The sequence below is a fragment of the Amblyomma maculatum genome, chromosome 1 (assembly GCF_055883805.1).
Source record: "Amblyomma maculatum isolate TAMU_Amacu chromosome 1, ASM5588380v1, whole genome shotgun sequence".
NCBI lineage: Eukaryota > Metazoa > Arthropoda > Arachnida > Ixodida > Ixodidae > Amblyomma > Amblyomma maculatum.
In genome coordinates, this window is record NC_139344.1 from 456,328,255 (window position 1) to 456,351,308 (window position 23,054).

General features: G+C 43.2%; 1 protein-coding gene across 1 annotated transcript in view; it reads right to left on the minus strand.

Moving 5' to 3' along the window:
- LOC146209722 (thromboxane-A synthase-like) overlaps positions 1 to 15,772 on the minus strand; it is a 35,309-nt gene extending 19,537 nt beyond the window's left edge. The window contains exons 1-8 of the mRNA XM_084587443.1: positions 15,638 to 15,772; positions 9,547 to 9,626; positions 7,985 to 8,081; positions 6,815 to 6,867; positions 5,938 to 6,034; positions 4,746 to 4,871; positions 4,316 to 4,550; positions 3,182 to 3,321 (exon numbers count right to left, since the gene is read on the minus strand). Coding sequence (XP_084443569.1) covers positions 3,182 to 3,321; positions 4,316 to 4,550; positions 4,746 to 4,871; positions 5,938 to 6,034; positions 6,815 to 6,867; positions 7,985 to 8,081; positions 9,547 to 9,599 — 801 coding nt within the window. The 5' untranslated portion in view covers positions 9,600 to 9,626; positions 15,638 to 15,772. The remainder of the gene's footprint in view (positions 1 to 3,181; positions 3,322 to 4,315; positions 4,551 to 4,745; positions 4,872 to 5,937; positions 6,035 to 6,814; positions 6,868 to 7,984; positions 8,082 to 9,546; positions 9,627 to 15,637) is intronic.
- Positions 15,773 to 23,054: the final 7,282 nt, after the last annotated feature.

The window sequence follows — 23,054 nt, forward strand, 5'->3', positions numbered from 1 at the left end:
ACATTAAACTAAAAGGTGAAATAAAGAAAACAACAGGCAAGGCAGGTCACCTCTAGCGATTTTTACGGTCTGTTGCTGTCAAGTCTGCATTGGGCTATTGTCATACCCTTGAGATGTTAGAACCCCCCCCCCCCCTCCCCCCTGATTTTATTCCAGCTTCTAGAGCACGCAGGAGCAAGGAAAAGTAAGTGGGGTCAGCTATTGCTTTCCAAATTTTCGATCGTGTTCTCTAATTAACAATTGACATTGAGACCTGTAGTGGACGCAGATAAGTTTTCACTTGGACATACAAGGTTTCTTCATGTACTGTAGAATAGGCGTGATTGTGCTTTGCGTATACCATTTTACTCATGTCTGCATCTGTACATTCATGAGCCACCCAGTGCTCCAATGTGTTTTTTTAACTATATTTATTGCCTGCTTTCAAAGGGAGCCCGGAAAGCCAATCTGTGCATCGCGTAAACCTCGACATATACGACCTCAAATTTCATACGATTTCAATTTAACATACTTGCAGTGGAGATCAGTGTGTAAAACCAACACACTGATTTTCGAATACCACATTGATGTCACATTCCAGACATAATGCTAGTTTCTTCAGTATTATAAAATTGAAGATTGAGCGATACAGAGACCAACTAATAATCTTCACAATATTACATTGAGTTACCATAAACCATGCGCACAGTTTACGAAATTACGCTAAAATATAAAAACTGCTGACGACGCAAACAATACAAAACATAATGAAACGTATCACAGAAAAAAATGTAATGCTTCAGAGTCAGATTCATGTTTATTTACAACAGCGCTTGGTGCCGAGGAGGTGACAAAAAGGCAAACAAAAATTGCCTGACGAAGCATCAGGCAATACAGTGGGCAAATCTAACAAGAAACAAGAATATATTTTCAAAGCCACATCCCATATAATACAAAACACCTAAAATGCTAAAAAAAACACATTCACATAATTTATGAGTACACAACAAAATGCTGCAAAAGCTAGCTTCGTGAGTTTACATGGTTTCAATACATTGCACATATTTTTCAATATTGGTGGCACTAAAACAACAGTGAAAATGAAAAGTTTACTGTAACAGGCCAAAAATAAGGAATACATTTCTGGAATAAAAGCTGTCAAAATTTAGGAAAACGAGCAGATCTCTGCAGTAAATAACGAGTCGTTGGTGTGCCACGGAAGAAGAGTTGGGGTAACTTTTCGCGAAACACTTGTGTAGAGCCACTGTTCTGAATTGTCTTAAATGCCAGGGTATGTACTGAGAAGATCAGCTATTTTATGGTTTAGCGTTTGTGTACCGTAATTCGTACTCACGGGTTCTTTTCTACAGCATATGTGTCGAAGGTTAGGGTCATGGTGTCTAAGAAAGAAAGACGGAAAGAACACATTTGGACCTATTTTCGTGGCATTGTATAGCTTTAGCGCTATATTTTTGTTCATAATATTCGTGATCATTTATATGTGGTGTTTTTTGAAAAGAACTTCAGGGAGGCCCGATACGGGGAGTTTTCTATTAATTGCACCACTCTTTTTTTTTGTAGTAAAGCAACTTTCCATATATGTTTTTGTGGTAGTTTCCCTCACAAGAATACAGTACTGCAGACGAGAATACACTAATGTATAATACAGTTGTTTTAACCACATCGGCAGCAAGTTCTTCACCTTGAAAACAATTCCAAATGATCTTGAAATATTTATTCTAATATTTTCAATAAAAAAATACCACCAAAAATTTTTTTGAAAAATAACTCCAGAAATTTATTAGAGGTGACTGGTTTTAAACTTTCGGCATGAAATTGTAAAACAGACTTCATATTGATAGCTTTATTTCATGAACGAAAAATAATACACTTCGTTTTATTTGTTTTAACAATTCAGTCTATTTGATTAATGACAGGACATGGTGATAGTTCGCTTAATCAGCTGTTGATTTGTCTATCGAGTATTTCTAAGTATATTCCCGGAAGGAAAACACGTGTGTGGCATCTTGCTACAGTAATATGTGAGTAGAATATCAACGACGTCGTTAATATAAAATAAAAACAGTAATTGCCCTAAGAATAACAATTGGAGCCCGTATTTTACAGCTCATACCTGATCTAGTTTGGTTATTTGGAGCGCATGCTGTCGGCTATCTAAGTGACTTTCTATTAATCTAAATGCGAGTCCTCTGATGCCATAACTGTATGAATTTCGTAACCGCATAGCGCGTTTGATGGAGTCAAACGCTTTATTAAGTCCAGAAAAAAGTCCTACTGTGTGACCCTTTCGTTGAAATTTTGTTCAATAATTTATCTTTAATATTTATTAATGCTTTTTTTGTAGACTCATCTTTCTGAAAGCTATATTGTTGTCTAGCGATTATGTCCTTATCTAAGAGCACTCCCATGTAGAAATTTTTAAAGTAAAAAAATGCTTGTATTACCATCTCAATTTTCAAAAAAATTAAGTTTAAACGTAGCATATAATTTTCATTCCCTGCTTTCCTTTCGCTGTTAAGTGTATTTTTAATACGTCGCATTTTGGATTGTTGAACATAGGGCGGCGAGAATGAACCTCTAGTGGTTAGCTTCATGTCTTGTTTCATCATTTTGGCACCGCCTTGCACATGGAGGTTTTTGAAACACTTTCACAGTGGTCAAAACAGCGAACCGTATCTTATTTTGTTGACGTCACCAGTGACACAAACACCTGTGCCGGTTTTCCCTGCCATCATTAGCGTAAAATTATTTTATTGCGAAAGCAGCCTTAGCGTGACCCGGCCGCAGTTACTTCTTACCCACGTGACGCTGTGACATCACACCCCACGTGGGCTGGCAGGAGCTGCCAACTTGGGTCTCTCGTTTCACATGGGGCGGTTATGTCAGAATGAGCCTGCCAGGACTCTGGCATTCGTGTTACCCCTACAGACCACTAAGGCACGTTCATATGGGTTGGTTAAAGCGGGGCTTTATATGTGGGCCGAGGAAGAAGGAAAAGAGAAGAACGCTCGGTCACCCGCGGCTAATGCTTTCGCTCAATATTTGGTTCAGCAGCGTTGAACCCCTGTAAGTTTTATTAGGGACCAATTGGTCCCGAAGTTCTGTCTGAAGTTTAGCTCACGGTACGTGCGTAAAATGATGCGGTTGCTTTATTAGAAGAAATAAGCATTCCGCCGCTTACCGACGAGTCCTGCTGCCGTTGCGCCACAATTCGCTTGCACTTTTCTTGCACTTCGATGAATGGGTGGACGCCGTTGTTCTGGTAGCGGAGCCAGCGGGAGTTGATGAACTTGAGCAGCGCCGACGAGCCCGGAAAGGCGGCTGCGCATATCACGAAAAGTATTCGCTGCATTGCGATTGAGGCAAAGCACAAAACATACAATAAGGACGCAGAGAAAGTTTGTGGTCCCACACAGGTGGCAGCACAGCAATAGACGATCAGCTAATGTTCACTCCCGCCAAAGTTGCCGAACGCGCTCGGCTTCTGAGTGGTCGCGGCCTCTGTTATGGCGCATATACAACCATGAGACATCAATCAACACATGCCTTAAAAAATAATGCCTTATAAAAAGGAGCTGTTAACACTTGCGCATGGCCTACAATACAAGCTTTTCAGCTACAGTAAACACTTGTGAAGGAAGGGAACTGCTGTAGACTGAAGGTACCTTCAGCGTACCATGGGCTTTCATCCATCTGTAACTACACGGTTCTGTGAAAGTTAGCTTCTTGAACCCACATATTTATGCTATGCTGCCGTGAGTGGATGAACGACCACTCCGTTTCCGCACAACCCTTGTCTGCGCATGACCACATGGCTCATAACTGCGAGGGGTGCTCCTACGAACTTATTCTCAAAAGCGTGTGTCAGAAAGGAGGAGAAACCACTGATTGAAGCCGCTTGTATGTTCGGTATTGAAACTGCAGTTAGAAAAAAAAAATAGACCACACCCGCAATTTGTAGCTGGCTTCCATAAGCGAACATGACTTCATTGTCGCATACTATGCAGTAACATGTGTACATATTCTCGTTTTCTGAAAAGCAAAATAGCTAAAGATAGGCGTCTCTACGGCAATTGCGTACCGTGTTCTGCGGTACTAAATATTTTCTACAAAATATAAATTAAAGCCTCTTCCTCCTCCTGTCCAAAATATTCCTTCCATTGTGGCAGACACTTTTTTTTAAAGTAGATGCATCGTTTTGTCGTAAGGTCGGATAAAAAGTGTGCATTTTGAAATACTTATATTTACATTCTTAGCATAAGCGACGCTGATATCAAACTGCATATAGAAAAACTACGCTTGGTGCAAGACTCACTGAGCAGTACGGCAATGACGGAGAAGGCGCAGCCAAACAGCTTTCTGCAGCATACCAGGAAGCCGTGGCGCGGATGGTCCTGCAGGTTGTAGTCGATGCCCATGGCACTCTTGCAGATCACGTCCAGGGCGAGTGCCGCGTACATCTCACCGGCTTCGAACTCCTCGCCTGTCTCCGCCTTCTGGTCAATCTTGGAGACAAGCTTCTCGACAGCTGAGATGACGCCCGGAGACATCTTTGCAGTCGAACGGGAAACCGCAAAGACAATTAGCGTACTTCGATTACTTCATAGCATCGGAAAAATTAGGCTTAACCTGCATTGAGTGAACGGGATATAAGACGAACGTTTTTTTTTTTTGTGGCTATGTTATTTACGTGGCGATGTTACTATATCATCCACCTAGCCTGACCAGTAGTTAATATTACTTACCATCTTGAGCTTGTTGGTGGTGAAGGAAGGCGTGAGGACGCTGCGCACCTCCTTCCAGCGGGTGGCGGTGAGCTGCAGCAGGCCCTTGTTGTGTGGGCTCGGGGGACGCTTGGCCTGAAATAGGAGCTGGTGGAAAGGAGCGGCGCGTGCTATGAGCAAGAGCGAACGCCGACAAAGGAAGAACCACTTGGAGGCTGTCTAGCGTTGTTAGGTGTGAAGCAGCAAGACGCTGCCTTCAACAAGTTATTGAAGTCACGTTGAAAGCATTGAAATGTTTTTGACGCACATGGAGCCCTCAACTGTGAGAGGTACATATATCATATGAACACCTTCTACAGTATTCAGGAAGATGATTCCTGAAGGAAAATCTTCTATACCCCGTTTCATACATCAGGTGCAACGCAGCGAAAGCTACGCAAGTAGTCCGCAAGAAAAAAAAAAAAAAAGGAGGCGTATATACACGTTTGCAATAACTTGCTTCGCATGCCTAGACCCCTTCGCAGTGCGGATCGTATAGAAAAAATGCGCACCGAAGAACCATTTTCTCAAAAAGAGATGCGCAGCGCGGAGGGCACAGCCAGCCCCATCTAGTGGCACAGCTGGCAACGTTGCGGGGCAGCGAAAACGCGACACGAACGAAAACGACATAAAAAACATACAAACTCACCGAATCCGATCCTTTCTTTCTAAAAAAAAAAGAGCTATTTATGAAGTTGATGGCAAATGTAAGATGTATTAAGCTTGCAGACAAAATAACTATTATTTCTTCCCGTAAAGAGCAGGCACTGTTTTTCATCGAGGATTCGGAAAGCGCTAACAAGAGCTGTAGCTTCGGCAGTGTTGCACTTGATGTATGAAACAATGTTTAGAGTGCGCTGGAAGAACGACATGCATGGCGCAAACAAGAGGCCTTTACAGGCCAACTGCGTTTCTCATAAAGAAAGTAATAGCTGACATCACTCTGAAGCCTTGTACGAAATTTCGCACCTATATCTAAATTGTGGAAAATGCATACCTCGCGTCGTACATGAAGGTGATTTCGTCTGAGAGGCTGAGACTGTTCATCGTAAAAAAAAAAGGTATTTTTTTTTTGTAGTAACAGTGCACAGATTTGAAAGTGCTGCAGAAATTACAATTATGCAACACGTCCTCCAGCGTTGGCAGCTGCTATGATTCACGATTGTTAACTTACCCCTCTGTCAGTGAAGTCTTGGAAGTCCTTGATTTGAATCTGCTTGAGTAATTCCAGATCAGCCGTAAGAATTACAGGCCGGTAGCCGTTGTAGTACCTGGCAGATGAGGCATGGGTATTCTTTAGCTCTTTTCGTGAATTTGCGATAAAGTTTTGAAAACAGCCTTTAATTCCGCATCGCCTTGACACTTCTTTTCATTTTTAGTTTAACTGTAAAATAAGAACGTCGGGAAGCTTTCTCTCTAATTGATCACTGACGGCATACAGGTAAGTATTCTGCTCGCATATGAATAAAATGTTCGTACAATTTTGGCACGTTCTAGGTAACTGCCCTCGACACCCACATTTATTACTGTGTGTTTGCAAACGAGAAAACGTCCATATAAACTTTGCTTTATTCGTACATAGTAAAGAAAATGAGGGGAAGCAAGGATGTTAGCCGCAAAAAAAGGTTCAGTTGGGTACTCTGCACTGGAGAAGAGTAATGAGTGCACTAAAAAGGGAAAAAGAAAAAGAGCTATGCGTAGTACGGTTTGAGGACAGTGTACTGCTGCGGCCACGGACCCTCTGTTAAAGGTCCGTAGCCACAGCAGTACAGCAGAAGAGCAGTAAATGTGATGTTGCGTTGTGCGAGGATCGAGACAGCCCATAGCACAACGCAACATGTCTTCCGTTCGCAGACATAGGACACTCATTCCCAGGTCCTAATTTAGCTTGGGATGGTAACAACCTCAAAACTAATAGCGCAATAAATCACCTCCGGCAGATAATCAGAAATCTACATTTGTAATGTATTGCAATGCAGAATAGAATCCAGGGACCATAGACGCTGCGTTCATGGGAAGAATGCAGGGATAAAAGCAAAACAGTGCCTTACCCAACAACGTCACCGTACTTATCAATCCATTCACGGTAAGCTTTGACTGGTGACTGTAAAATAAATGCGTTAATAAAATGAGTTAGAAAAAACAATAGATCTTTGAAATTTGTACTGGTCATCATTATTGTCAATCGAGAACATTCGCAATTTTTTTAAATTTTGGACCTCTATAGGTACAAAAATCTAAGTGATGAGTTAAATTTCCTTAAAAAAAAATGAAAACATTCTACCCGACATTGTCCAGGGCATGTCTGTCACATTCCGAAGGATATACAGACCTGTATGTTGCCTGCCAGATTCAACTAACATATTTCCAATTTAAAAGTGTGTTAAAAATGAAAAAAAAAAAAGATCTGTTCACGAAAAATTTTGGTGGTCGATGAGTTTTGTCAATTAACACGAGCTGTTTTCCATATTTCATGTTTATTTTGGGGTTCCGTGCAGTGTTTTCTGCTCAGCATTTGAATAAAGAGTATATTTTGATATCATTTCAGCAGTGATCATGAATCACTGCTCCCCAATGTGAGAAGTCATACGAATAAACCTAGTTTATACTAGTATTCATGATCATATAATTCTAGCTGACCCAATCAACACGTCTTAATGCTGTTCAGATATGCATCTACATTAAGCAATCCTTGAAACAGTACATTTGTTCTACATTTAGTTAATATAATATAGTGTACCGAGGCCACCTGAAATTCTTGTGTTAAGAGAATATTGCTGCTTAAATGAGAAGATATCCTGAATGTTTTTGTAATTTTAAATACAGAAATAACACAAAAACGATCAAAATTTATTTACCATATTTTCAAAATTGTTTCATTTGAACAGCCAAAAATAAAAAAGCTTCGGGCCAAAATATTCGAGCTATATTCTAATATTTCAGGTGTGCAGCCCACTGTAAATTTGTGAAATGCACTGAAACACGAACACAAAGAAACATCAAATGCGCATTATGTTTAAAATTAGGTTCGTCGTTTCTTCACTGCAGCGATAAGATGTGGCTAAAATATTTGCATGAATGAAATTTGTTCGGTTAATATGCTGCCACCTCTTTACATCTCTGCAGTTACTTCTGCTTTATTACTAAAGTTTCATGACTACATCTTCCAACGCTATTTCTGCCTCTACTAATACCACGCGAGAAAAAATAAAAATATTCACCTTTTTATATATTTCCCACATGTTTCCGAATATAATATTAGGGGTCGGACCAGGTATACCCAGATTCTTAAAAAAATTGAAATGTTCCCTCCTCTTTCTGCAAGAAATAGACGTAATAATAAATGAACATGATCAGAGAATGCAATCACAACAAAAACAACGGTAAGTCGCTCTCAAAAGCGATATAATGAAAAATTAAAGTTGCTGGTCTGTTTTATTCGCACGAAGCCACCTGCCGTTTGATCAATTCTTTACTTTGCGATAGGATTCATAAAAACACAGAAAATCATGATATACTTTTGGGATAAAATTAAGAAAAAATTTCTTCCAATTCACTAATGGTTACTACATTGCATGTGACCTAATTGCCGTTAACTACCGCAAGGAATTTCATTTGGCTTGATGATGATAAATTGTCTACTCGTTTTGTAAAAAAACATAGCTCGAGGAGAGCAGTTTTTGGCAAGTCGTACTCTTGAAAGTTGAAAATTTATTCGGGAATTCAAACAAAGTTACCAATAAAGCATAGAACTGATATTTATTTCATTCTTTTTACCATGGGCCGATCCTAATAGGAGATTCCGATTGTAATAGTGGCACAAGTTCAGGTTATGAGAAAGACCGAAAGGGAAGTAAAGTTTAAACATATGTTGCGCTGTAATTTAGCATTTAACCTCGTTTATATTTCGGGACATGTAAAAACAGAACATGTCTCCAGATCATTTCCTTAAAATCCAAAGCAGTTGATACATTTCAAGAGATTGTTAGTGCAAGTCAGTGCTGTTATTGCGGCCTTCGTTGCTGCGGATAATGTAAAAAATGACACTGGCAGTACCCAAGTAACCATTACGAGCCTACTTCAAAATGAAGCCCAAAATAACTATTCAAAGCGTCTGTCTCCATAAACATTGAAGCATTGGAAGAAAGCAACTACAAAGCCATTACCTCTTCCTCTTTTTTTATTACACTGGGGGTAGGGGTCTTGAGAGCGGGACGTTCAAATTGCATCAGGCATAATTTTTTTTTCTAATCTTAAGTCTACAAACACGAAACGAGTCACAAATGTGAACTCTATTTGAGCAGAAGGATTCATTAAAGTATTTTGGAAAATATTGATAATTAACAGTACACAGTTCTGGGCGGTTCTTTATTCTAGAAACATTTGCAAGCTTCCGCACAAATGTGAGCTCAAATAATGAACAACTTACCGGCGGTGGTCTATTCGAGCACATCTAGCTCAGGCGTTAAGGCTTCTGAATTTCCTTTGATGCACTACAATGCTGTACAGCCCCCCCTCACCCCCTCCAGACTGCCTCCCCCCCCCCCCTTTTCTTCAGGTGGATGCTATTTTCAACTTCCTCACAAAACACTACAAATGGCTTTCATTTGAGCACAACCGTGGGGCTACTAAGAAAAATATTCCAGCTTTCCTAAATTTGCGTCGTTGCAATCAGCATGCTGCGGCGACTAATTGGCTCCGATGCTAGCAGTATTTATTATGATGTTTTATTTTTTTTGCTTGTGGCAGTTTGTAAGTGCATAGAAAAAAAAAAAAAACTCACAGCAGCCAGTGAACGGCGAGAAGGACAACGGTGGCTACAACCAGCTCCCACATGATGGATGCAGAACTGCCGTCTCGATCCTGCAAAAAATAAACATAAAATAAAAATAAAGGAAAGCGGTGGTTATCTGAATCCAAAGCTTAGGACACGATCCAGCTTGGCAATGTTAAACAGTGTCAAAATTGAATTCGCGCGTTGATAAGAGTGAACATGCGTACAGTAAGATAACTTATGAATTGTGATTTCGGGCGGAATCAAATCAGCACAGCATCGGGCGGACGACTCCTCTCTCGCAGATAACATCCCGAAACCAGCGCTAGCATTTTTTACAGGTGTATGCACCAATCGAGTCACTCGTTTGTTTCTATATTATTGGCCTATGCGATTTTGATATTAGGTTTGATGTACAGCTGGTAGCACTCTGACTCTCATGCGAATTTGAGGGCCTACCCATGGTCGATAAAAGAATGAATTGAACGAGAAAGTAGATTTCGCAAAATACGACCCCAGTGATCCGCGGTACTGTGAACTTGCGTAATATAACGGTTTACTTTTTGCAATCGAATTGCCCGACGCGCCGGCTGATTGCGGCCGGTGATAGCAATGACGCCATTCCACAACATCAGATGAATAAGGCAGGATAAAAGAAATCAAGGAGCACCGATAACTGGAGTATAATATTCCTGACATCCCGCTTCAAATATGCAAATCTAATCACATGATGCTTCTAACCCCACAGCTATTCTGTTGCAGGCCTCGCTCATTTGCAGGTGAAGCTTTATAAGCATAGGGAGAATAAATACAGCGAAAACTCATAGCTGCTCTGTCCGCTGTCACGCCACGACAATCTGCCCTTAGCAGAACAACCTGGGAACTACGCGTACGTGACATGCATAACAGGGCCGCCACTTCTATACGTTACACTAAATGTAAAGTGACTCCAAAATAGATAAATATTTTATTATTTTAGATGTAACGCGGTATTCCTGGTTTTATCGGTCGGTGGATGATAGGAATGACAGAATTACACTTGCGCACATGCCATTTGATCACTATAATATTATACAAACCGGGAATGGAACTTTAAATACCTGGTGTCCTTGTAGCCTGCCAACAGTAATACAGTTGCCGGAAGTGATCATACTGTGGGACTTGCTTCTCAGCCATATAATGGATCCCTTACGGCACCCCTAGAGACTGATAAGCCCCAGAAAGTTAGGGTAAGTACGCTCATTGATTGGCATGTATTTAGAGCTCAAAGGATGCCATGTGCTTGACCGCATGGTTAAGAAAGAAAACTCGCTGCTCGGTTACCCTTCTGCGGTCACTGTCAATACAAAGAGAATAATAATGCGGCCTTCCATATGCTCGCGCCGCTCCTTGAGTTCGCCATCCTATGTCGGCCTGTTTTTCTCTTCTTGGCCCCACAGTAACTAGTTTCGCTGAAATCAGTTACACTGTGCGTGTGCTTCTGGGGATCTCGTTTCTGAGAGCTGAAAAGGTAGGGAATTTTATTGTTATAAAGAACTTCCCCCAGTTCCAGACATACTCAGCAAACCTTTTCGCAATCCTTGCTGTTAATGTGGCGAAACCGCTCTTTCCACTCAGATGCGGGGCCTCGATTAAGGTACACGTCTAATATTGCTTGGAATGGAACAACTGTTCCATTACAGAATGTGAAAAATACTTGTCACTGCGTTCGTGAAATATCATCACCGTTATAATCATCAACCTTACTATACCCACTGCAGGGCGAAAGCCTCTCAAATATTCTTCCAATTAACCCCCTCCTGTGCTAGCGGCATCCATTTAACCTCTGCGAACTTCTGAACCTCATAAAAAAAAGTGCTAAATACTAGGCTTAGATGTTATGGGTTTCCTTCAAAACGTTTTAAATTTAATCCCAACTGCATGGCGTTGTGAGTAAATTGTAACTGATGTAGTGGTGTTCGATGTATATGGCTCTGAAAGCCGAAACGGCCTTTTTATCTTAGTAAATCGCGTTTCTTGATTATCGCAGCAATGCATGATGTTCCTCAGTCCTTCCCTATATCTTTGCGGACCAACTTCCTCAATCCGTGCACAAATGCAGAGTGTTCGCCTATCTTCTCTCAAAAGCAACTCCAGTGAGCGGCACGCAAAACTGCATCTTCTGCATCGGCTGCATCTTGAACTGTGTGCACCTGTCGAGTGTTTCGCACCCGCAGAGTAAGCATCAGGGACACTTTGCTCAAGGCGGAGTCAAGTGGCGTCTTTCGCGAACAGTGCGATCTTGCGAGAACGAGATTCCGTGACGTCGGGCGGCCTGGAGAGTTCGTAGACCTACCTAGGTGTGTCTTTTGCGACAAGGAGTCGCCAGTAGAAACTGCTGTCGCGTTCTTGACTCGTCACTTCAGACTCGCATGCCCTTTTTGGGCGCATGCTGGCGCTGATGTGCCGGTGCACTTAAATCGATCATTAACGCCGATATCGCTTCGCGTGGTTGCTTTAAATGGTACGGCATGCGAACAAATGCTCCCTTAAAGAAGAAAGCATTCACGTAGTTTGTACTTGTGTAATGAAGTATTAGATTAGGGCAACGTTTTATCAATTTTTCGTTTTCGGTCAGAGCATAAAGAGGAGTAAATATCTATTTTGAGGAAAGATACCTGCAACGAGCCAAAAAAACGTCTAAAATAAAATAAAAAGCTGTATAATATACTCTTTGATAAGACATTCTAGTGGAAATTAAGAAGAAGAAATGGACATGGGCAGGACATGTAGTGCGAAGAGAGGATAACCGATGGTCGCTTAGGGTAACAAACTGGATCCCAAGGGAAGGAAAGCGTAGCAGGGGGCGGCAGCAAGTTAGGTGGGCGGATGAGATTAAGAAGTTCGCAGGGGTCAAGTGGATGCAGCTAGCACAGAAACGGCTTAACTGGAGAAATATGGGAGATGCCTTTGCCCTGCAGTGGGTATAGTCAGGCTGCTGCTGCTGCTGCTGATGATGATGATGACATTATGAAGGCATAAAAATATCTACAATGCGTCATTCGCTCGCGAAAGGCTCACTGTTGTTTTTGCGACATTGTATATAACGAATGTGGTGGTCTCTCAGTTTTGTGGAAAAAGAGTTACTCTGAGAGCCCGCTGTCGTAGTTACTGCAGCGAATTCGCGCTTTCAGAGTACATTTTAATTAACGTCTCTGCTCACCGGAATATTATAACAAATGTCAGTGTTGTCTTCAGTACGAGGCAGTGCATTGATGTCGACAAATAAGCATTCTAACAGCGTCATCCCGCATCGTGCCCACACTACTACATTCCAGAAGTCTTTTTTCGTATACACAGCTCGCGATTGGAATGACCTTCCCAGCAGCCTTGCCCTAATCTCCGACCCTGCTCATTTCAAGACTGCCATCGAAGAAGCCTCATCATCTTTGTAATCACTTCACAAAAACTATTGTTAACCGCCGTTCAAGCGCCCACCCCTCATGTAATGTCCCATCGGGGGGCCCTTGAGGTTGTAATAAATAAAATAAATATAATGTTACAACTTTAGTGAATGCGGGCGGTGAAAGTAATTTTGTATGATGAAATAATTCCGCTATCTATCGCGCTGTTAAGCCTATATATTTGACAGGAAAAATAACGCCATGCCATACATTTAGTAGTAGTGTGCAATGAGATCGATACAAGATGCAGACGAACACGTTTACAACACGGAATTGATAACATTTGAATCGTTAGTCTCGGCGGTTTATTGCGCTATTGGGCATGCTTCCTGTTAAAAAACAAAAAGAAATGCCGTGTAAATATTCGACCGCACGTTACACACCACAAATATATTACAATCCCAGTACTTACCGCGCAAGTCCCGGCTTATTGTTAGTAGGAAGAGGAAACGAACCACGAAAAAACATTCAATGTTTGTTTTTAGGATGACTTAACACTATGGCGAAGAAGTAACGAGCGCGACGTGGTTTACAGTGCTGAAGGTAAAAATATTGAATGAAGTTTCATGGTAAACTTAATTTAGCGGCCACTAGCATATTAGGCCCGCCCCCTCTCAACATTGCAAAAAAGCCTTGGTCGTTCTTTGGGCTATAACTGATGCAAATGGCCACACAACACCGATAGAAACGCCCAGCGTGCCTCCGGGGAAGATGTTCGCAAAAATGTGTTTACGTGAAACTTTAACAACCTCCCCAACAATGTTTTAAACCAACCACACACGCAGTACAGTGAAGATGTCTAGTTTTCAAAAAATGTCGTTGCGCGGACAGTGTTTGATGCAGTTAAGCGATGGCCAGGCCTGGCTTAGAAGAGCCGTCGAAGACAACTGTATGCACCATACCATACCATACCATACCATACCATACCATACCATACCATACCATACCATACCATACCATACCATACCATACCATACCATACCATACCATACCACAACGCACCATACCATACCGTACCGCACCATACCATACCGTACCGCACCATACCATACCATACCATACCATACCATACCATACCATACCATACCATACCATACCATACCATACCATACCATACCATACAAAATTTCGGCGCAAAAAGCTTTTTCATTTAGAGGGAAGTACGCTGATGCACGTTTACGGACATGTGGAGACATTCGCAAAGTAACTGAGGGGCATTTTGAGTAGGAAAATGCCATGATGACAATTAAAAATTACAGCCGATTTGCATAGTCAAGTGCGAAGTAGGTGTGCTGGCCCTGCTTATACATGTTGCACTTCACTGTGCATTTTCGCACCTTGTCTAAGAGCAAGGAATGCGCCTTCATACGAGCGCCCGTAAAAACGCGGGGGTGAGCTTAGGCCGCTTCAAGATTAGGCAAGCGGCACTCCGTAAAGGCTGAGAGGTGACTCACTCGCCGGGAGAGAGGCCGAATTTAGGGGGCGCGAGTGACACGTGACTCCGCAGTCCGAAGTAACACGCGCCTGTAGAACTCTGCCATAAACGGCCCGGACGGACGCAGCTGTGGTAAGCGGAACCTCCCGGCTTCGCATTCAGCATCCGTCGCAGCGTCAAGCTTCAGGCTAATTTGGGATAAATATTCGAACCAACGGCAAATGTATACCTACAGTTGTATGTGGTTAATTGTAAAAGAGGCCTCCACTGAGAAGTGAGAGAGACAACGCGTCTCTCCTTTTCCTCAAAATCAAGGAATTTTCATTTAGACGAACGCACACTTTGCAGACCTCTATCTCTCAATGCCAAACCGCTAAGAAAATCCATGCCAAAGTATGCCAAACTGGTTTAATCAGTTTAAGCAGGGTTAAACCGCAGCTTAGTGTGTGCTTTTCGCTCAGTTGTCTTCGCTTCGCGCAATGAAAACTGTTTCTGTTATGACGGGAATGAGCCTAAAGAAATGAAACAAATCCACCTTATTTCAATATATATTTGAAGAGTAGCACGACTTCTTTAAGAAGATAAGGCATTTTTGATTGATATGCGAGGTCGCTTTTAAGACAAGCATGTGTACAGTGATAGGAAGCCCTTGCATTCTTTCGGCCTATGCAAAGGGAGCAAAGATGGAAATAATTGCATAGAATGAGTTCTGATGCAAATCCTGGCAGTCATGGCTGCCACAGTGGCTTTTCTTTGCGGTTTGTGTAGATGCAGTACAATAAAAGAAAAAAAAAGAGAAAACTGGAAGGTCTTCTTCTTGTAGTACGTTATTTCATAAGCTTATTAAAATAACACAGGGTGATGTCCCAAGATGCACGAACAGCCAATTATCCAGCTCCACTTTTCTTGTATCCCACAAACACAAGAGCCAAACGTTGAAGAGGGGAAAACAATGTTACACTTATGGCCACGGTATTTAAACTAATGGCTACGTTTTCATCGTTGTAACAAAGTGTCAAAGGAAGAATAGCTGTATTATGTTATAGGCCTCTCGTCAAAGATCCGAATTGAATTTGATGATGTAACGCGTAGCTGTGCAACAACCAGAGCAGCTAGCTCATCTTCCACTAGGCCTATGTGGATAGATGTTCTGTATTTAATGAATCAATCTCCTCGATGTAATAACAAGGCCACCTATTCTTGGTTAACCAATGGTACTCACTGAAAGAGCAGCTCGAACTGGGCAGTAGTCGGATGGACCTCAGTGACCTCAGCCCTTCCGTGCTGTGCTTAGCTCGCTGACTGTGGATCCAACGGCCCGGCCAAAGATGACAAAAGCTTTGAATGCAATTGTCAGCTACTCCGGCTATGCATTGCACCACCATCGACATCGCGGCAGGGAAATAAAGAGAGAGAGAGAGAAGTGCGTATCTTCTCAGTCCTTCTCTTGTTGCCAGTGCTGTACCTTTTTTCCCTTTCTTTGGCTTTGTCAGCGTACTTTTGCCGCGGTCGAGAGGTGCATCCGAGGGCAGTTGCACTGGCCGGGATCTCTGTCTCCGACGAAATCGGCATCCTCTCGAAAGGGTGATGCCAGAATGCGATAACGGAGGTGGGGCAACAGCAACGATAACGTCGGATGAACGGCTGCCGCACAGGTTGCACAAGCTACTCTATGCAAGCTCGATGACTGCATTTCTGATCAGCATCCGATACGAGCTATAGAAACCGAGAAGCTATTGTACCTAGGAAAGATTTGCTGAGAGGTAAAAAATAATAAATTATCAATGGCTCCTGATTTGTATCTTAAACCGGCATCGTCTAGGGCAGCAAGAAATACGCACACCGAATCACTAACACCTTACTTTGCCAGAACTAACATTTTCAAATTTTCTTTTTTCCCGCGCACCATAACCGAATGGAATAGCCTGCCATTATCATCCCTTCAGGACTTTGATTCCTTAGAAAAGGCCGTGCATTGATTTGCTGTCTTGCTTGTACTCGTGTAAATTTTATGTTCATGTTTTTATGCTTTTCTGTTTTCTTTTGGAATTGTTGCCCCTTCTGCTAGGACCCTTAACTGGGTCTGCAGTATGACCAAATAAATAAATAAATAAATAAATAAATAAATAAATAAATAAATAAATAAATAAATAAATAAATAAATAAATAAATAAATAAATAAATAAATAAATAAATAAATAAATAAATAAATAAATAAATAAATAAATAAATAAATAAATAAATAAATAAATAAATAAACGCCTCTATGCTCTGACTCTGCCAGTGCCGAAGCTGGCTATGATACCTGCTTTGCGCGCTTATCCTGTGCTCCTGTGGCGCGACAGCAACGTACCCTTCTCAGCAAACGGCACATGTCATCCGGAAAAGGACAGCTACCTGCGTGTCTCATGTTAGAGGAAACGTACTCGAAATGCTGAGGGGTCCTGAACATGCTGATCTGCGAATTCCCTGTGTTCTCACGCGACGCGTAAGCAACCTAGAGCGCTGAGGCGCCGATTCCTTTCGCTTACGTCGCCTCTTGGTTTTCAGCTCGGCTTTGAAAGGGACTTGAACATTTCTAGCTGCCCTGAAAACCTCGTGTGTGGCCTTATCTATGTGATGCCGCCCTTCTGCAACTTTCACTTGCGTGTCACTAGTTCTCACAGAGCCTTTACAGGTTAAGCTACTAGCCTCCCTCGCAGGGTCATTTTTGGGTACCTCTCGCTCTTTCTCGTGACTATAAAAGTCCCCTTCGCTTTCAGCATCCTGTCTGCCCTCTTCATTCCCGAACCTCGCTTGCACTGTACTATCCTGAGGCCGCAAGCGGGTGAGATCCCGAACATCTTCTTTTCCAAAACAAAGGTCTTTAACTTCAACATATCTCAGTTATCAGAGAACCCGTACGGATAATGCTTGGGCAGGTTTTCCGAGACGGCTTTCTCTGTCAGAGGAACTCCAAATGTCTCCTTGATCTCGTCGCGGGCAATGGGCAAACCAACGCTATTCTCCTCACCCAACTGCTCTTCGCAGACACGCTCACCTGGCAACTTCGCAGGCCGAACGTCTAATGAGCGGACTACGTCTTTTTTCGCCGCCAAGTTACGAGGAACTTTAGGCGGTTTTCCTTTTCCCGCTCGCTCCCCCCAAAAGGGCTGCATGACTTGCAAGTTGTCGCCATTAGACTGAGACGGAAAGGCTGCTCTTGGTTTTCGGCAACCGGTCGCAATATGCCCAGGCTCTTGGCAACGGTAATAGACGACCGGTTTCCTACCTTTAAAATTTCTTTCCTTTGTCACCTCTTCCTTTGTGCTACTTGCTGCACATTTCTCTCCAAGTGGTGCATTAGCCGATGCGTCTCTAATGCCAGTATTGGCTTCCTCATTTGCATTAAACTTTGCCTGCCTATGCCATTCACCTTCAACCCCAATTGGACACGCTCTTGCTCCGATACTCTTCGTTGCAGTTGCTGGTCTCTGATTTCAATTTTTGCGTTTACCGAGCTTTCCTGATTACTAGTCGCATTATTCTCGGAGCGTTTTATATCTGCGATTAGTAAATCCAGTCTCTTGAGCTGTAGTTCTCTTTCTTTTGCTCTCTTAATCCTGAGGGCCTCTTCCTCAGCCTCCCTGAACTTCTCCTGTATGAAATCCCAGGTCTCGGAAATTTCATCCTCCTCACTCCACACTCCCGAATTGCCCTCACAAGTTGCGGCTCTCTAAAGCTTTTCCCGACTTTAATGCCCAACTCTTCACAAAGCAAAATCAACTCCGCTTTCTCTAATTTGCTCAGATCCATGGCCACTTTCGAACGAGCACTCGCCCAAGCAAATTGTAGCGTGATAACCGCTCCACCACGCACGCTACACAAAAACAATATCTACTGGTTTTGACAAAATCGCTGAGTTATCAAACCTGGCAGATTCTCAAAGAAAATCAAGCGCTCACCATATTGCCGATGCCAGGACCAAGCGTGGACGATCCCATAGCTGCCATCCAGTTAATGTGGCTGGGATTCGAGGGCCTAGGCTTCACAGCAGTGGAGCCATCAGGAGCAGGGATGAAGGAGCAGAAGCAGCCAGGGAGGAGAGGAAAAGAGGAGATTTTTACACAACTTTTTACATGATGGGATATTTACAAGCCAAGAGAGGAAAACGGAGCTCTGTGTGGAGACAATTTCCACCGCTTAAATACGGTCGGTTGTCCCCACTTCCCTAACTAGGGAGACAAAGTTCAAATTGTGCAGTGCAATCAGTGAGCACGAGAGATCACTCGAGGTGCCGCCCACTGTCGAAGGTGGTGCTCGGGCCTCCTCTCACATCTTTCGGTGGCGAGGGCAAACTTCACCGATGTCGATGACGATCTTGTGCTGGTGGTGGATATTCGGCACCAGGGTGAAACATCCCGCGAAGTCGCCTGCTCGCGGTTGTCATTTAATTCCCCCGCGTAATTCCAAGGAGGCCACCCGCTTGCCTCGAGAATTCGGCGAGCGAGGTCAGTGCTGCTCGGCGACGAGCCTCTTGCCCATTCAGCAGAAGAATAGGTTCCCTGCTGTCGCCGCCGTGGAGCCAAGGGGATTAAGGCCCGAAAGGCAGCTTGTCTCTATCCCGAAGGAGGGGAGGCGGGAAGGGTTGGTCGCCGCAGCCGGAAACAAAGGCCACTCCTCCGCCGTCGCCGCCGCCTCGCTGCCCTTGACGGGGGTTGCTTGCCGGCGTCCAGGTTTCTCGCTGTTGCCGCCGTGGGTGCCAAGTGGGTTAATGCTGGAAAGGCGGGAAGGGTTGGCCGCCGCAGCCAGGAAGAAAGCGTCACTCTGCGGCCGTCGCCGCCGCTTCGCTCCTTTGTTGGCGGTCACTCGCTGGCGACCGCAAAGTACGCCTCCATTTCCAGCTGCTGGAGTCTGCGCATACCTCGGCCGGAACCCCGGTCACAACACTCCTCAGTTTTATGATAGCTGTCAAGACGATTACGTGACAGAGGCTTTGCCATCACGAATGCCCAATCGCAACAAACCTCTCACAAGAGACGAAAAATGGCCTTTTTGACTCACAGGGAAATTTGAGTCCCCGTCTTCCCGTTACACAACAATCCCTGATTATTTGAGACCGGAGTGATGTTAGAGCTCGCATAGTCAGGAATAACCAATCACAGAACGGCTTTCACCGAAGCCAAATTCAAAAATGTCCCCTTGGCCCGCGTGAAAAACGTTCCGTCCAACCACAACTACAGATGGATGTCGGATGATGAGCTGTCGAGTCACACTGACGCATATATAGTGATAATATAGGTGTGAGCTCTAGGATCCTCAAATTTCCTTTTAAGGAATCTAGACGGGGTGATTGTTTCTCTTGACGAAATAAAGATAGGCGCTTTATTGAAATTCAGTTCAGTTTTCAATCTCAACCTCCCGCATTCATGCTCGTTAGATCAGCTTCCAAGGAAATAGCGTCGTATTGAGTTCTGATTTTTTTACGCAGCACATTAATAGGCGAACAAGTGTGAATGAGAAGTAATCCTACACAGCCCCCATTAACAGAAACTAAAAGTAGTAAGTGTGCCAAAATGAATCACTATGGAACACCTGATATTACAGCACACAAGGGTAAATAGCACCATTCAAGGCATTACCATCGCCGACGTTAGGACTAGCAACTTACTGGTGGTGATGGCGGTGAAATTGTACGGTGCAAAGAGATCTTCGCTCAGAGAGAGGTATGACACATAGTATTCTTAAAGTGAAAGCCTTACTCGCCCAATTACGCGAAAATCTGTTTGATGGCGTCGGGAACTCTGGATGGTACCCGAAAAAAGATGACGTCCTTACGCTGGCGGCTCGTACAGTAGGGGTATTAAGGCGAAAGCTTTTTATAGCTCATGCTGTCGATGATAAAATGTGTGCCGCTTTTGCGGCGTTTTGATTGGCCGAGGCGGGGTGACGTCTTAGAGGTCTCGAGCAATCACAGAGCATCACCACAGCATGCGGGAATGCGTTCCTTATATGGCCATGTCAATCAATGATCAATTAATAATTAATAATAATTACCAATTGAAGACTAAGTAATTCATTAATTAACATTAAGTAACTGATGATGAAAGGTCTCGGTGCGCTGAAGCTTGACGCCTAGGGGGGAGGGTGAGGAGGTGCTAATTGGTCTCGTTGACGCACCGCATCATGTTGCTAGTGTAGAGGTGAAGGTTATCAGGCTGGAACACGACCGCAGCTTAAGATGTGTTGATGAGGTTATGTCCCTGTGCGCAGGATGGCCAGGGGGGAGGGATGTCATCTGGTCTCGCGGAGATGACGCATTGCATGACGGTGCTAGTGTGATTAGTAGGAGGTTCTCGGCGGGGGCCGCACAATCCCTCTACCATGTCAGTCGTCTGGAGGCAGTTATGAGCGCGTGATGCACAGTGAACAGTCTACAAGCAAGTCTACATGGACAGGACTAACAAATGCTTTGACTCCGAAGAGGCCCAGAGACGGCGCAGAGAAGCTAAATACCTGCAGAATGCAGCCGGATGTGGGAAAAAAAAGCTGTTTTTGCTCCTAGCCAAGCGGTAGCAGAGAGAATAACCGATTATTGCTGGCCCAATGTGAAGAAATGCAAAAACAAATGTCATTTGCAGGAAAAATTTGGGCCTTTAAAATATATTTGCAGATAGATTTGGCACGTAGGCGGCTCAAGTGTCTATACGATTTTTTTTTTGTATTTTACTGAAGGCAGCCTCATAAACCGATTTTCTAAGGTATTGACCCCTCTTATCCCGAGCACAACGGCAGAAAAAATCTTGATCCCATTGCGTCAATGGTCGGTGCCCCGCAGAACTGATGACACCATTCCCAACACTCGTATACATGGCATGTGTTCATGCCAGCAGGTCAGAAGCAATTTTGAGCGGCTGCAGCAGTACCTTTTTTGCATTTTCCATGTCCAGCTTATGAAACAGCAATTGGAAATAAACCCTGTTGAAGGTGCTCTGGAAACATAATGGTCTATCAGCTTACATCGCCCTTTTGATAATGGGTCATGATGAAGCTTCATGGCAGAGATTTATAACGCTTCATTCATCAGGAACATCGTAGTGTGGTGGGAATAAACGAAGCGCTTAAGCATCTGTTTCCAGCAACAATATTTGTAGCCTTTCTTTTTTCATTTCTCGGTGCAATAATTAAAAGATCTCCTTTGATACCAGGGCCAGCAACTTTCTTTGGTGCGCAGGAATCGGCCCTGAGGTGGAGTGGCAGCTACTTGCATAGAAGAACACTGCCCAGGTTTCGTTTATTATCGTCCCTTATCATCACCATCCTCACAATAGCTCAAATATGTTTTTTGCAAGATAAATACTTTGACCCCGAGGTAGAAAAATCCCTTTCCTGTGCCAACTGTCGCCACCATGCCACCATACACTTCGTAACATCCTAATCAAACCATCCGACTCTCTCCCCCTCGATCTGACCTCTCCTTCTCACATCTTCATTATGATTTCCTTACAGTGGGATCTACTTCGGTAATTTAGCTGACCAGTGATTATTTTTTCTTACTCGTCATTGCCCTCTGCGTGTGCATTTGCTCTTGGTGACCTCAGGTAGTCGTCATGAGCTTGGCTTCGATCGCTGACCCACCTTACAACTCCAACCTTATACCGTTTTTCGCGTAGATTGCTACGCGGTTTTCAATTTATTTCATACCTTTTTGTTATCCTTCAGGTTTCTGCCCCACAAGGTATACATACTCCCTTCCTTAAGGACACTAGAAAGCGGCATGGTATGCATCTGGTATGGTCTAACTTTCTATTAGTCTGTTAATATTCTATTAGTATTCAAGCTTATGAAGCATTTTTCTCGTCTCCCACTCTTTGAGCGCTTTTTTATACGCATGATAAGGAAATTCTGGTTACTTTTCATTACTCCTTCATTCATAATAGAAGAAAACAAAGTGGTCTTGGTGACATGAGGTTCCATAAAACACAGAGACAACATATGTAATTAGCAATGCAAATAGCACAACACACACGTCAAGCATGCAGCAACTGTGCGTTTGAACGAATACGACGGCTGGTTGCAAAATGGCTCGTTCCCATTTATTTTGTGACAAAGCAGCGGATTTTACATCCAGCTAGCAGCAGTGACATGCTTTAATATTCTCCTATACAATGTTGCAAAGAAGTTGCACAAAGTTTATTTTGAAATATTCATCGCTAGAAATTCTGGGCAAAATCACTGTATGCAGTTTTTTCACATCTTGTAGAACTGCACAATTACTATCAATGTACCCGCAGATCCTATCTCGGCATATTTGAAGTTTTTCTGTTTCAAAAAATTGCTTTTCTATGAAACTTGTGTTTAGTGCTGGACAAACTTCAGAAGCAGATTTGCTACACACTCCTTGCTTATGCAGTTTCTATCAATGTATTGATAAATTTTATAATTCCTTTTTGACTCAGAATTATTTTTGAGAACTCGGCCTTTTGGGTTGCTTCAGAAGTTTCAACTACGCCGTGTTAAACAAGAAAAACTTAAAAGCAAATATTAGCTATGCTTCGGAAGTCTAGACCACTCGCATCACCAGGTGCATAGAAGTGTTTGATAATATCCCACAGTTTTCTCTCAAACAAGCCCACACGGCTGAAATTGCTTGATTGCAT